Here is a 16,910-nt window from a genome sequence, read left to right as displayed (position 1 = left end):
CATCATATATATATGATTGATTGCTCGAATGTAGGCTATTCAAACATTTTTCTTCTCTATAGATTTGTGATATCGTCACTAGTTGAAAAACTTGTTCAAATAGTTCTTTCATCTTTCCTTAATTTCTTTGTCATTCATGAGGACTTTTCCATCTTTAATTTTAATGCATTTCACTTTGTCCAAGTTTATTGTCTTTCACTCACTACTCTTTGTAAGCCTGTAGCCACCTCTTTTCCCCTCATTTGGCACTTAGGGATTTGAATAATTCATCATACTCTTTATTTTTACATTCACTTAGCCTTTATTTGATAGGATAAAATTAGAGTAGAGAGAAAAGATTGAAAGATAGATTGAAGATAAAATAAGGATTTCTCCTCTTTGGTTGTGAATGGAGAAAGAGAGAAGAGAGTAAAAAATGTGCAGGACACACAATAAGTTCTTTCTTCTCTAATTTGGTGAGAAAGTGAAGAGGGAATGATGATTTTGTATGAGTGTAATTAATATTAATTAGTGAATGAAAATTTCTACTTATTTGTTTTAAGAGTGTAATTTCTATGTACTAATAGTGTAAAAAATTATACACAATCAGTACATCATTCATTTGTATTATTTTAATTAATATTAATTAGTGATCGAACATGAATGATGAATATTATAATAACAGTATATAAGACTCTTGCACTGTGAGCAAATACAACTTTTTTCCTTATTTTAAATATTAGTAACATACATAACTCTTTTTTAGATATAAAAATATTATTAAAAAATTGAAATTATAGTAAATATATATAATAAAATTTATAATTTAAAATTATAACCTTTATTTTTAATTAATAATAGAACAATATTTTTTTCTTTATTTAGAGATATTATTGTCATTTATAATATAACATCACCTTTCTCTTATCACTCTCTATTCAACCAAACAAAATACTAAAAGAAGAGAGTACATATTTCTCTTCCTTTTCTTTCTTTCTTCTTTTATATCAAATATTATAAAAATCTACTAAATTTCTCTTTTTTCTAGTCTTCCCACTCTCTTTCTCATCTATTTCTTTCTTCTTATTTCCTTTTTGCAACCAAATTTTAATGCTTTCTTGGTCTCTAACTTCATTATTTTACACAATGACCATGATTTATAATAATCTCTTTTCATCTTAACTTGGTCTTGGACAATTTTGTCTCAACATCATGATTTTTACCCTTTGGTCTAGAAATTCAAGATTTGTCTAATATTTCATTTTTCATCTTCCTATTTCTATTAGTCATCTCCTCCCATATATCTATACCATTTCCTTTTACCTCAGAAACCCTTCCTCCAAAAACTCATTGAATGAATGGTGTTTGGTAAATTGGTAGCTGTGCCGAGTGTAGGTTATAATATTTTTGTAAAGTATGTCATATATTTCATTTGAACTCCATGATATAATCCCTCTTGTCCCGGCCATGAATAATATACAATTTGAAACTAATCTCATTCAAACTCCTTTCTTTTATCTATTACTCTTACGTTACTCTTCCACACCCTATATAAATTGCTATCTACAACTTCAGTGAAGTTGCTTCTTCACAGACATATTCATGGTCTCACTACATTTGCTCTTTTCTCATGGTTGAATTGAATGGAGTATTTTCTCTATGCAATTTCTTATTCTATCGAGAAGTATACTAATATAAATTCTTGTACCGGAAATTAGTAAAGAAAGACTATTGTAAAATTATCTTAGTTTTTTGTTTTATTTTATTTGTGTTTTGTTCCATTCATGTTGTCTTGCTCTTCCTTGTTTTCATCGTTTTGTAACTTATTTCATGTTTCTCCTCTTGTTTGGATAAATCTTACTTTTTATATTCGCTACAATAAAATAACCCATATTTATATAGTTATATTAATCTTGTTTTGGTTTATTCGTTTATAAAAATAAAAGTTTAAATAATTTAAGAGTTTGATAATTCGGTAAACAGGAACCATATGTTTATTTTCATTCCATAGTGAATGATTGTCATACTACCTCGTTTTTATACTACTAAAAGTATTTCATCATCTTTTGTGGCGTGTGGTTATCCACGACAAATAAGTATGCTCTCTAAAATCGAACTCTTTACATTTTAGTCATTCTGGAGATCTAATAAAACTTTGTAATATTAGATTAACACTTTGTTGGTAAATGAGATTGACAATTGATAATAAAAACATATATATATATATATATATATATATATATATTTCCCATATTGTTAATTACAAATTTATTAAAATATTATTATCTTTTAAATACAAAAACTGTCATAATAATTCATAGCTGATATTATTATACGGACCATCAATAAATAAATTTTTTTTAATTCCCGAAATTAGGACCCTAATTTTGAATAAACATGGAAAAGGTCCCTTTATAATTAATTGCAGATGTCAAAGTTGTCATTCTACGGATATAAGTCACTCCTAATGTTCTAGGATTTAAAATCAAATTAGAGTTTTATCTTCCTTTCTATTTTAATAGAAAAGCAATGTGTGATTGTCATGCTGCTTTTCTTTATCTCAATATGACTAATGTGATATATACAAATGACTATCTTATTTCTTTACTTTACTATACATTGTCAATAATCTCTTACAACTTATTAAGTTATTTTATTATTAAAATCAATCTAACTTACTAAATATTTTTTACTCTTGTACTATATAGACTTAATTTTTCTATTTCACACGAGGATACGTAAAAGTAAAACAAACTCTTGTGAGATATAAAAGGAATATTTTTTTGTTTAGTTCACTAATTATTTATTTTGATAAATTTCTAGGTATACTTAATTTCACGCGATTATCGACAGTACCGTATAATAGCGTACGACTAATGCGCTAACACATTCTTCAGCCCGTAATTGACTCCTAAATTTAAAATTCTAGTTCAAAGGTCAAATTTTCCAATATTAGACACAAATAGGTTTTTCTATGTTTTGACCACAAAAACTGACGATTCCAATAAGTTGCATAATTGATGTTCAATAGAAGACAAAAGGTGCGACACACACTCCTATTAACCCTTATATCCATAACCAAAACTCCTTTTATACTCTTGCTCCAGGTATGATTTTGCAATCCAAGTAAAACTTTTTATCTATTTCCTTATAAGAAAGAAGTCGATTAAAGAAATTGCAACAACTCTCTCTTATGTGATTAATGCTCCTCCCACATCTTAAAAACATATCGACTATTATAAAATAAAAAGCTTAGGAGAAATTTAAAGTAGTTCTACCTTCATTATTTGCTTCTCTTATCTCATATCCACCATCATAACCTTCAATTCATCTACTGTTTCTCCCAAAATGCATTGTCTTGACCAAGCAAATCCTCCCAAAAATTTATCTTTTGATGTTCATCTAGCGCTTCTTGGGGTTCATAAGCACTAATCACGTTAAAGGTATCTTCCTTTGTTACAAACTTTATTGTCATGATCTTATCTCATATTCTCCTTACATTCATCACATCCTTCTTCCATTCCTTATCTAAAAAAATATATCCACTCCATTTATTTATATTGTCTTACTTGTGCACTAAAACTTAAAACCCTAATTGCCTAATTCTCTTGCCTTTTTCCATAACCCACTTAGTTTCTTGAAGATACATAGAATTAATCATCTTCCTAATCATTGTGTCAATTATTTTCATTAGTTTACCTGTAAGAATGCTTATATTTCATTTTCTGATTTATATTATAGACTAATGAACTAACTTCTTTACTTGCACCCATTCACGCAAGTACAAGAACCATAGCTTATTTTTCACTACGTCCAAATAGCAATGTAACGACACATTTGATTCGGTACCCAAGTGATACAACATATTGCTTATGAGTCATGGGCAACACCCTAACATTTATATTATCATATCATTGACTAATATCATAAAGACAAAGTTTTATACTTGCTCATAACTGCCTAACACAATCTTCATATATTATCTAGGCTCAATACCAACAATGTATAACATAAAGTAGACACAGGGGTCTATGGTGAATAAAACAGTTATCCACTAAAAAATAAGAGCTTAATTTTTTATTTAATAATTAATGCATCATTACTATAAAAACACTTAAACTACTAGTATATAAATTATTTTCTGAATACTTTATATCGCATTAATTGTTTGTAGGTCTTATTAATCTTATAAAATTTGTGAATAATTTTGAGTAAAATGTAGATGATCATCCACTTACTCTTTCAAATATTTTTCCCAAATTCTTTGAAACATATAAAAAATGGACATCATCCAATCCCTAAAACTTAGAACTTAAGTGACATTTTTGTATCCCAGATATACACAACTGATATTTGAGAATGAATATCACCTATTTCATAAATATGTTTTTAACCATATCTAATTTCAATAAATTTTTTTATACTTAATAAAAATTAACATGTATATTTTTTACTATTCAATTTTTTAGTAAGTATTATAATTTTATTGAATTGAGACATGGTTGACAACAACTTATCTTCATTCGAGATTTGAGGTAAGTAGTTAAATAATAAAAATGAGCAAGTATGAGATGAGAGTCTTCACTGATTAAGAAACTTAATGTACAGAACCTAAGATCGGGAACAAATTAAAATGTGAATCTATGTTTGTACATGAGTGTTGGATTCAAGTGACAGCTAGCTTGGTGACTCCATTACAAGCCAAACTATATCTGATCTGAACCACAACCATGCATTCCGTATAGGAAAAAGTTATTCATGTTTGACCACTTAAAATTATATTTTCATATCGGTGGGTTAAATGCTACTAGGTTTAAAACATACCTGATTATTCAAGTTTGACCACTTAAAATAATAATTTCATAGCCTCATCCATCCATTCTTATGGTAATGTTGTTTCCATTTTGCTACTGTTTAGTTTTTATTTATTAAGAACATATAAGAGAGGAAAAATAAAGCATTTGTTATTATAAAATATAAAAATATGAAATATATTATAGGTTCTAAATAATATTTATTATTGTGAAGAAAACGTAATGCATATAACACAAATAATAATAAACCTCCTACATAATTAATTTCATACTAAGTTATCACATCCTTTTTATATCCATTTTTACAAATTATTATGAATTTTTTTATACTATCAAAAAATATTCTTTCACTTTTATTGAACTAATCGTATTTGAGGTGTATGATTATTCCTCCTAACAAATATCACTACCAAAAATCGAACTTTTAACTTTTTAATCTTTTTGAAATATAACATAACCTTACACCACTTGATCAATACCTTATTGGTATTGGTTATTATTTTCAAAACTTATAATATAATTTTATAGGGATATGTCATTTTCAATTTGTCAAAGTAGTGTGTAAAGTTGACATATAAAGTATAATTAATATGAATGTAAAATTTATAGATAGTTGAGTTAAAAGTTTATACACATTCTTATTTAAAAGAGGAAATTAGACTGAATCCTCCTGGGTTCTAGCAAAGTATACAAAGGGGTGTTCAAGTCCAGACCGGTCCAAAACAAAAACCGTAAACCGATCCAAAGTAGACCGAAACCGTAAAAACCGAATCTATTTGGATCGTATTGGATTTATTTTTTAAGGACCGATCGGTCCGGTCCGGTCTTCGGTTTCACGTCTGGGATCCAGACCGATCAAGACCGGACCGATATTGTTAAGTGTATCTCCTGATTTTTATAAAAGTATTCAAGATAGACCGTGACACTGCAGAATTTCTAATTCCTCATTCCTAAATCCCTAATTCCTCCATTGTGATGAGGAAAAGTAAGATGTTAGTGGAGATGTCAGTGGAAATAATTTTTCCTCATTCCTCCAGAATCACTAGATAGATGTTGAATGTTCACAGCATAATCCTTAATTTTGTTGTTTATTTTTTGTTGTTGCGTTGTTTTTATTATTAATTGGATCATGGAATTGTTAAAAATGATTGGATCATTAGACTATATTGATGTTTCTAATCTTACTACTAAAAGAATTAAATATTTCTTCATTATTCTGGTTGCTTCCTTGTTAGTGTTGTGGGCTGAGATATAAGAGATTTATATGTTAATATAAAAAAAAAAGACCGATCCAAACCGGACCGAAACCGCATATAATATTTGGACCGGATTGGATCGGACATCTTAATATAAATGGACCAGACCGAACCAGACCGCATACTAATTATGTGTTTGGATCGAATGATTTTTTGCTTAAAAACCGATCCAAATGGACCGCGAACACCCCTACAAACAATCCCTTACTTTTCTACACCTACATAAACCCCTAATTTTTATACTTTTATTACACTAACCATTATAAATGCGATTAAGTTATATTGTGGAGACAAATTTAAATAATATATGAATCGATATCTCTTTTTATTATTTTTGGTTCATTATAATATAATATAAAAGCAATTTAAACAATATCTCTTTAGAATTGTTGATGCATTTTGTAACAAAAAATAATAAAGATACATTGATTTGGATGTTTCCTCACAATATACCATTTTTTGTTTAACTTAATTGCATTTATCATATTTTCTGTTTAAAAGATTACACTTATTTCTCATGCAAGGGTGGTCAATGTAATGAAAGATTACACTTATTTGTGTATGTGTAAAAACATGAGGAATGATTTATATAATTTCACTAAAACTCAACGAATGATGAATAATTGATTGACACTGTATAAAACAATGAATATTCCTTCTTTTCTCAATTAATATTTTGTAGAAAACTAAGATAATCTGATCCCATGAGAGAATCCAATCCGTTAAAGCAGTTAGAGGCTTCTATTAACTCACTTATCTTCCCACAAAACCCACAACATTCTCATCTTCACTGTCTGAAATCTCAACTCTATAGCTAATGGCTTTGTCAAGCCCACAAACACAAAGATTCATCTTAACCAATAATCTTCATTCTCCATCCACTTCCAAGAACACTCACAGAACTAGTAGTAGTAATAACTGTTTTACTACAATTACAAGCAGAAGAAGTAGGTGTTGTTCTGCCATAGCCATTGATGCTCCATCATCTTTGACTGAGGTACCTGGTATAAGATGGGGTTCCATAGCTTTGCAGGGTATGAGAGAAGAGATGGAAGATGATATCATTGTTCGACCTGATAGCCTTCATGGTTTCTCTTTTGCTGCTGTTTTTGATGGCCATGGAGGGGTTTCTTCTGTTCAGTTTCTTAGGTCTCTCTTTGCGCAAATTAAATTCTGTATTATTGTTCTTTGGTGTTTTAAATTGCATCCTGTAATTGCGGCCACAATATTGCAGTTATTGGGAATCTCCGCAATTGCGGCAAAATCGGTATTTGCCCGTAATTTTTCACTATTGTGGTAAAAGCAATCTGACCGCAAATGCAATTTAAATCACTAATCATGACTTGTATCTATGCTTTGGTAGAATATTTCATGTCTAAATTGCTTGTTTGTTTCCCTATTTTATATCCATTTAATGGGGGTGTGAACAAGGTTTTAAATATTGGTTTCTGTTGCGGTTTTGGAAATATTGAAAACCTTATGCTTTGGACAATTATGGACACTTGTGGTCGATGTGGCCAAAATTGCGATCGTGATACTGTTTTGGCGAAACCCAAAACCTTGGCATATCGGCATTTGTAGCAGTGAGGGACCGTATTTAAAACCTTGGGTGTAATGTTCGAAATTGAAGGCTGAAACTACAATTGTGATGCAAAACTAGGGTTTTAGTAGCATCTCCAGTGGTAGTTTAAGACCATGGGTTGTGTTTGGAGTTTGGACTGATGTTGGGTAACAAATAATTAATTGTGTTGGTGTGATTACTTGAAACCCATTTAAAATATTCACAACATAGTTTGGAGCATTTTTTGTTATTGACATGCAAACTTCTTTTCTTCTTGGGATGGAGGAGAAAGTGCAGTTGACAGGGTTTGAAACTGGGTGCTCACTTCATGTCCCGTAACTGTACCAACTGACCTGACTCTCTTTGGAACAGTTTAAAATGGTTACTTGCATATAATTATTTGTTTTAAGACTTGATAGACTATGTGCTAGAATAAATCTAACTTTGGCGTATTTTATAAACAGAACAAAATAGGAGAAGAACAAGGCCTAACACAGTAGATGACTGGGTTTCTGAAGCATGATGTTAGTGGTATTGATCTTGCTATGTGTAGGAAAAGACTTTGTTGGTAGAGGCAAAGTCTGCTTCGATGATCTCTATGTGGATTAGTCTTTGACTATCGGTTGGGGATACCCATAGTGCACGCCATTAACATAATAAAACACGAGGCTATGTTATGTCTTCTTCTGTTTGCCTGTCAAATACTATACCTTATAGTTAATGAATTTGCATATTGTCGGTCACAGGATTGGTTGTTTTCTGCAATATTTTCATCAGTTTAACTTTTTTAGTTTTGATTAGAACTTTATTTATAAGTTAAGGTCTTTTTACCTACACTCTCACTTTTCATTGCACTGTAGGAATTTGTGATTTCTTTTGGCTCTGAGTTGACTCTAGTACATGATTTTTTTCATAACCTATGTTGTTGATTTGACTTGCTAAGTTCCAACTACAGGGATGAGCTGTACAAGGAGTGTCTTGAAGCTTTACAAGGTGGGTTACTGTTAGTCGAAAAAGATTTTAAAGCCATTAAAGAAGCATTAGAGGAGGCATTTGTCAAAGCTGACACAAGGTTGTTAAAATGGTAAGCCAAGACATTAGTCTAGAATGGATAGTCTCCATAAAGTTATGTACTTCATTAGTCTCTCAGTGATTCTGGATTTGGTATGATTGAATTGAATTGAAGGTTTAGACAGTATTTCATTTTTGAAGGCTTGAAATGAATAGAGAGGAGGACGAATCGGGCGCTACAGCAACTGCAGTGTTCATAGGAGACGATAAGCTTCTCGTTTCACATATTGGTGACTCATCTGTGGTATGCAATATCAATTCTTATATGTTACATCTGACTCCATCTTTTTGATGAAAAAATGTACTCCATATACATTTTTGTTTCCAGAAAGTAAGAAGAATTTTTTATGATATTCATCTATACATTAGGGTATCCTAGGGATTAAATATCCTCTAAATTACACGACTTCCATTGAAGCCCGTTTCTTCTTGCAGGTTCTGTGCAGATCTGGAAAAGCAGAAATGCTGACTAGTCCTCACCGGCCGTATGGGAACAACAAGGCTTCTCTTCAAGAAATCAAAAGAATCAGAGAAGCAGGTGGATGGGTGTGTTTTCCTTGTTCCTTATTTTTGTTTACATACATTTTTGACAATTTTCACTATTCAATTTTTATCAAACTATATATAATGAAATGCTGACTTGAAGTTTTAAGCAGCAGATAACTATTTTCTCTTTCCTAGAATTTATTAATTATGAGCTGTGATCTGGTGGTTGGAGAAACTTCAACATGTAATGTAATTTGTTTCCTACAAGGGAAACACAGCCAATTACTAAACTATCACACGAGCATCAATATAGCTTCTTCCCGTCATAGCTTGTATGTCACAGGAAATTGGATACTTTTGAATTATATTGATGTGTAGGTATTCTGTTCAGGCTCATTTATAGTCCAAAACTTCAAATTGCAATTTGAATGAAGATACTTGTTTTCGATTGAGCCATACATGATTTCTTTTACCGTTTGTTGTTTTATGGGAGTCCTATAATGATACCCTTAAACTGACTGCATGTAAGCTTTTGACACCCTTAGATTATTGGTGCACAATGTATGCACTGCAAAGCCCCCAAGGCTCATTCACATTACCATATAGACATGGGGCTATCAATGCAGCAATAAGGACATAAGGTTGCTCTTAGAATAATAGCTATCACTTTTGGTTTTTTGATAAACACCTTACAGTAACCAAGCTTTAGCACCACTAGGTCGGGTCAACTTTTTGATAAACACTTGATCTAACAAAAGTCGTGAGGTTTTGACCACAATGGTTGAACCTTTTGCATTGAGCCATTTCTTTAACGAAGATTCTCAACATTCTTTCTAAATAAAGCCATTACATGGGTGATGATAACTCCAGTGTTCGTTGGTTATAGATATCAAATGGTAGAATTTGTGGAGACATTGCTGTATCTCGTGCATTTGGGGACATGCGATTCAAAACAAAGAAGAATGAGTACAGTTCTTAATCTCTCCAGTACTCCTTATATAGTATAAAGGATTTTATGCCATTTTTCATAAACAGTCTGCCACTGTAGAGTGCTTCCTAAAGGTTATCTACCTTTTGCATGTGAAAAGGATGCTGCAAAAAGGAGCTCAGGAAGGAAGATGGACGGAAAAATTTATTTCTCGGTATGCAATCTTATGTCTGTCTTAATAACTGTTCTTTCAATTCTCCCTTCAATTTGGATTGTAATATATGAGCAAAGAGAATGGATGTGAATAGTTTCATTTTGACTTATATCTCGCTAAAATTAAACTATCAGCAACATAAGGGATCCAAGGAGAATTGGCATTGATACTCTTTTTTACAGAAAAATAAATTATATTGAGGACGAAGACAAGAGTACAGATAAAGAGAATTAAGAATGTTCCATGTCCTGATTCCTTAAGAATAGTGCAAATAAATAGTTCAATTATAATTTTCTGTCCTTGAAAATTCTGATTCCTTGAGTAAGAACGGTTCAATTATTGATTTTGATTGCCAAAGCTGAGAAATAAGCAGGGTTGCCAATTGCCACTAACTTTGTTGTCAATTAAAAGTCTAAAATACATAATCCAGATCTTCAACGCCTATTTACTTAGACTTGACCCTGATTATGCTACAGACAATAAGGAAAACGTAAACGGAACTTCCTTATTTGTTGCCCTTTTCGTTCTACTATTACATTCAAATTGACGTTCATAAAATTTTACATGATTGAATTTTAATATAACAATGCTTTATATGATCCAGTGTACGGTTCAACAATGACTTGGTTGTTGCATGCCCTGATATTTATCAAGTTACACTTGGCTCAGATACAGAGTTTCTAGTATTAGCATCTGATGGTTTATGGGATTACATAAGCAGGTATGTTGCATGACCCTTAAACCCATTTCTGCCATCTTTCTTTTGCTCCTACTTCTTCATAGGACTACCTTCACACTATTGCTACCGTTGCAGCTCAGATGCCGTTTCTTTTGTGAGGGATCAACTACGAAAACATGGAAACATTCAGGTATACATAATTCATTATGCTTGAGGCAATTTCACATCACTCATACATGTATGTTCAATAAGCCATCAAAGTTATACTGATAAATTTTGCTTGTTCTTATTTCAGCAAGCTTGTGAAGCGCTTGCACAAGCAGCTTTGGTAAGTCTTAAATTCTAACAAATTAAGTGTCAGTTGTTATTATGAAATTATTATTTTGACACTTAACCAGTTCTAGTAATATATAATTACATATCATGCAGGACCGGCGTACACAGGATAATGTCAGCATTATAATTGCAGACTTAGGGTATGTAGCTTCTCATTTATATATTTCTTTTTGGTAATTATGTTCTTATCATTGCTCTATGAAAAAAAAAAGTGGAGCTATCATATAGTAAAAAGTTCATAATGTAATGCTGGAAATTATTGCTACATAGAATGTGGATTGTTCCAATCACCTAAACATTTTTCAAAGCAGTATTTAGTAAAATTCAGTTTAAAGCATATAGAGATTGATATAAGCTGAATCTGTAGCAAGAAGTGCTATGCTTTTATGAATCAGCTACAAAAATCAATTATACAACAACCAAGCCTTTATCGCACTAGGTGGAATCGGCTACGTGGATCGAACGATTGCATAATGCTCTTTCATAAATCATGTCTACAATCTGTGTTTTATTTTGAGTTCATGTAGGCGAACAGACTGGCAGAATGTACCACTGCAGCAGCAAAATGTTACCTTTGAGCTTGTCCAAGCCCTTGCTACCATTGGCATTGTGTCAATTGGGATTTGGTTTTCATCTCAGCTTTCTTTATAAACCAAAAAAATATTAGTCATGTATATAAACAAATATAATATGCTTCTGAACTTTCTTTGTAATCTAATTGTACATGGCTCACATTTTAGAATCTACTTGGTTTAGGACACCAAAGAATTATTAATTTTTCTTTGAGGGTTAATTTATATTCAGATTTACTGTTTTGTGTATTTGTTGTGCTACTTTGATCTCTCTGCTAGTTCAACTTGAAGGTTAGGAAAAAATATTGTGTTCCTTAATTATGATTAATGAGTACTAAGTAATGGTATTTCTCATAAGACACTTTCAAGGTTTTAGTTTTGATCTCTTTTATATAAATTTTTTAAAAGTTTTATGTACAGTAATTGGTTTTATTATAAAAATACCCTTATAAGAGAAAATCATTAATTAACCAAGTGATAAGAGAAAATGAGTGAGCAAGACAAAAGATTATGAGTAGGAGTCTGAAAAGGCACATGATAGCCTGAAGGAATAAATTATTAAGTCTGAAAAGACAAATGATAGCTTGAAAGATTTCCACTATGAATGATAGACAAGATGTGATACCATTTGTAGGGTTCGCATGAAGGGAGTTAACTATAGTCGAAAAAAGAAAGCTATGGCTGTAGAATAAACCAGGGGTGTGTTTTCTATTCCCTATATAAAGATGTACTACTCTCTTTGTAATACACAAAACTATCTATCTAAATCAAAAATCTTTCTTAGTAATATTGAGTGTTTTATCTGGTTTCTTGCTTTTTTTCTTAAGTGTTTCATTTTGTTTCTCTCATATTCACAAACAAAAATCGTGTGAAATGTTCCGTATAGCTTCTTCCACATCCACCACCAACAACTAGCGGAATATGATTAAGGTACAATGAACTAAATTTTATGGGTATTTAAAAGGCTAGTATTATCTAAATTCTCAATATGATGATCTTGTAATTGTGTTTAAATGGTAACTAAACTCATATGCCCCAAGATATAAATAAAACATATATTTGTCATAAGAATGTCGAGTTACACCTTCAATAGGAAATAGAGGAAAGTTGTGTTGTAATAGACCGAATGGAGAAGGTCTCTACACCATTTATGAGTTATGCACTAGAAAAAAAACCTCTGCATGAAGAGGGCATAGTTCCTTCTAAGACCCGGTCTACATATGATCGACACATTAGTCTATGTAAGATATATGCTTTATTTATAATCCTGAAAACATTGCATGTTGGCTTAGTAACTAGTTATACCCAATTATGGTACAAAACTACATCTATTTGCTGACAAATTAATGGTTGAGTTGTGTTCTAATGCGGACACATCATTGTATTCAATGTCATACTCTAATTGCGGACCATTGCGGGATGTTAGAATTTCCTTTTTGATGGATGAAATATTAATCTTCTAAGGATCTTGAATCTTATAATTCTTACACATAATAAGTATCTCTAGATAACAGCAATACAAGTTATGGGTTTGGGCTGATGTAAAGGGGTTGGGGTAGAGGGCTATATATATTGATGTTATGTAAACCTAATGTAACAAGGAGAAGAATAGAAAAAAAATATTAATCCTTATTCTTTAATAATATATAGTGGTAGCCGCTCAACGCTCTCAAGAACGTAGGCACAATTGGCCGAACCTTGTTACAAAATCTCTTGCGTTATTCTCTTGTCTCTATACTCTTTACTATTTGATTGTTCGCTTGTTCCCAACAATTGGTATCAGATGGCTCTTAACCCAGGTGCCAAATTCGAGGTGGGGAAGTTCGATGGAACTGGTAATTTCGGATTGTGGCAAAGGAGGGTTAAGGATGTGTTGGCTCAACAAGGTCTATCAAAGGCGATACGTGAGAATAAACCAGAGGGTATGGATCAACTGGATTGGGAAGGGTTGAAGGAGAAGGCTGCGGGAACCATATGACTCTGTCTATCAAATGAGGTGATGTATCATGTTATGGATCTGACATCACCAACAAAGGTATGTGAGATATTAGAGAAGCGGTTCATGTCCAAGTCTCTAACAAATAAGCTGTATTTGAAACAGAGACTCTATGGCCTGATGATTTGCAACAACATCTCAACAATTTTAATCAAGTGATCAATGACTTACAGAAACTTGATGTGAATGTTGATGATGATGACAAAGCAATAATATTACGGTGTTCTTTGCCAAATTCCTATGAACACTTGGTGATAACATTGACGTACGGGAAAGACTCAATCAAACTAGATGAGATCAGATCTGCGCTTTTGTCCCACACTCAAAGAAGACAGAATGTAGGTGAAGGGTCTTAGGGTGATGGTCTGATGTGAAAGAAAGCCAAGCGCGTGGGAGGAGACAAGGCAGAGGAGGTCCCGCCAAAGGGAAAAGACCAAATTCCAGGGGCAGAACACCAGTATAGTGCTATAAGTGCAAACAATATGGGAATTACAAAAAAGGATTATTCCAATGAATGGAGTCCTAGCAAGCTGGTGGGAAAAGGTGGAGTATCTACATCTGCAAATGTTGCACAAAAAGATGACTCTGGTTACAAAAGTGAAGTTGATATATTATCTGTATCATCAAATTATAGTACAGATGAGTGGATACTTGACACTGGTTGTTCCCACCACATGACACCAAATAGAGAATGATTCACCACATACAGGACAAACAATTTTGGTTTCGTGTATCTCGGAAATAATAAAGCATGTGAAATTATTGGTATGGGAGAACTCAGAATTGTGATGGATGATGGTGTAGTGAAGACGTTATGTGAGGTTAGGCACATACCAGATTTAAAAAGAATTTGGTTTCTTTGGGGACATTGCAGGCCAATGATATTCTTCGAGTATGCAAATGTGCTCTGACTGTGATGAAGGGTAAAAGGACTGCAGGGAACACTTACAAGTTGTTAGGGAGAACAGTTGTAGGTGGAGTTGCTGGAGTGGTTGAAGAGATCTCAGTAGATTCAGACTATGGTGCTACAAAATTATGGCACATGCGTTTGGGACATATGAGTGTGTATGACATGACAGAACTATGCAAAAGAGGACTGTTGAGGGGAGTCAACAAATGCAAGCTAGATTTGTGCAAGTATAGTGTGCTTGGGAAACAGACACGAGTTAGTTTTAAGGCTGGCCAACACAAGACTCGGGGCATTCTAGACTATGTCCACACTAATTTATGGGGACCCACTCAGGAACCATCCCTAGGAGGTTCTAGGTATTTTGTTACTTCGTTGATGACTTTTCTTGTAAGGTCTGAGTATATTTTTTGAAGCATAAGTCAGAAGTCTTTGCCAAGTTCAAGGTTTGGAAGGCAGAGGTAGAGAACCAGACTGGTAGGAAAATCAAATGCATGAGGTCAAATAATGGTACGGAGTACAAAAACTCCCATTTCCATACAGGGATATCCAAGGGTTGAAGTTCTCCATCAGGTCGCTTGTGCTCAATTTTTGCTTTCGGGCACACTAAGCAACGGGAGACATACTCCTCTAATCATAAGTTCATAACATTTACATATTCAAACGAAGATCATAAACAATCAAACAATCACACAAGAAAGCATGTAAGGCCATGCCCAAGGCCAAATAGAAAAGAATCACTCTGATACCATGTCGTAACACCCCGAAAATTACTCCAAAAATCTTGCTTAAAAATGAGTATTTTTTTTATAATGATGTCATATAAAATTTATTTCCTTATATTCGTTTTATTTTCAGAACATCACTTTAAGTAACATACAATGCGGAAAAGCAAAAACACCATTACCTAAAGGTAATAAAAATATAACTCAATATAAATTGGAATCATACTTCATTAGAATATCGTGAAATGTTAGTACAAAGTACAAGACGAAACCTAATCTTCGCCCAAATAAAACTACTCCAAAAAATACCCGACACATGTACACTATTCAAAAAGCACAAGGCCTGTGTAGGTATAACCGTTTCCCTCAATCCTCCATGCCCCTCCTAGGACATCGAAAATCGGCAACTCAGAATCCTGGAAGAATGATTCATCTGAACAAAACACGAATAGAAGGCAAACAGAAAGAAGAGGGAGTAAGACATCTAATGAATATTACTCATTGACGGCATGGAATTACACGAAATATCACATCCAGACAAACATGCATAATAAACACAATATATACATCACATATAAAAATGCACAATAATGAATGATGTTATAATCTTATATTATGAAGATCAAAGTCCACAATCTCAATGTATGAATGTTATGCCTGTTTCATCCATCCTTTCACCAATATCTTCCCAATACACTATTCGGAAATAAACAAGAGTACAGGTCCCATAACAAGCCGATTTGAATGCACCAAAATTATTCCTCGCAAGGATATAAGATCGATCTGTTTCGAAGAAATGCCCATTTCATGATGGTGTCGTATCAAACACTTTCTGGGCATCCCTCTCATTGATCTTGATTGCAAAGAGGGGTTGTTAGAGATCGTATAGTTTGCGCTGTGAGAACTGTCTGATCCAACAGAATACCTCATCTAGGAATACAAGGGACTCGTCTCACCTAGACTCACCCTCAAGACTTTGCTAACGAACCACCGCCATCGTCGTCCAACATCTCGGGGCTCGTTCGTCTCCCGTAAATTTCCTCTCCACTACTTCATTATCCATAATGAGCATGCACACTAACCGAGGTTAGCCGATTAAATATTTTAATCATTATTTTATATGATCGGCCCAACCTAAGACATCTCCTAGAGGAATGCTTCTTGTGGGACCCGATCTTGCGTTAATACGTAAATAGAGGAATAACATCCCTACCACTACTGACCATCGCTGAATCACCCTGGACGGCCACATGGCCAAGCCTCTTATGGTCAGACGACCTTACTACGTGGTATCATGTAATCATTTTTTGGGCATCGCCCTAATCACGACATCACAGTCGGAAACCTTGCCCTAAATAGGCGCAAGAACAAAGGTACTTGTATAAG

At 33.0% G+C, this 16,910-nt stretch overlaps 1 protein-coding gene across 1 annotated transcript; it reads left to right on the top strand.

Annotated features, from left to right (window-relative positions):
• Positions 6,747-12,140, top strand: LOC109343488 (protein phosphatase 2C 57). The gene is made up of 11 exons (XM_019581807.1): positions 6,747-7,198; positions 8,566-8,694; positions 8,823-8,925; positions 9,117-9,227; positions 10,054-10,133; positions 10,256-10,309; positions 10,914-11,030; positions 11,124-11,178; positions 11,284-11,316; positions 11,418-11,464; positions 11,852-12,140. Exons 1-11 carry the CDS (start codon positions 6,867-6,869, stop codon positions 11,973-11,975), a joined length of 1,185 nt encoding a protein of 394 aa, XP_019437352.1. The 5' UTR covers positions 6,747-6,866; the 3' UTR covers positions 11,976-12,140.

The sequence above is a fragment of the Lupinus angustifolius genome, chromosome LG03 (assembly GCF_001865875.1).
Source record: "Lupinus angustifolius cultivar Tanjil chromosome LG03, LupAngTanjil_v1.0, whole genome shotgun sequence".
Classification (NCBI taxonomy): domain Eukaryota; kingdom Viridiplantae; phylum Streptophyta; class Magnoliopsida; order Fabales; family Fabaceae; genus Lupinus; species Lupinus angustifolius.
The sequence above is the reverse complement of the archived record's forward strand: the minus strand, read 5'-3'. Positions and strand labels throughout refer to the sequence as shown.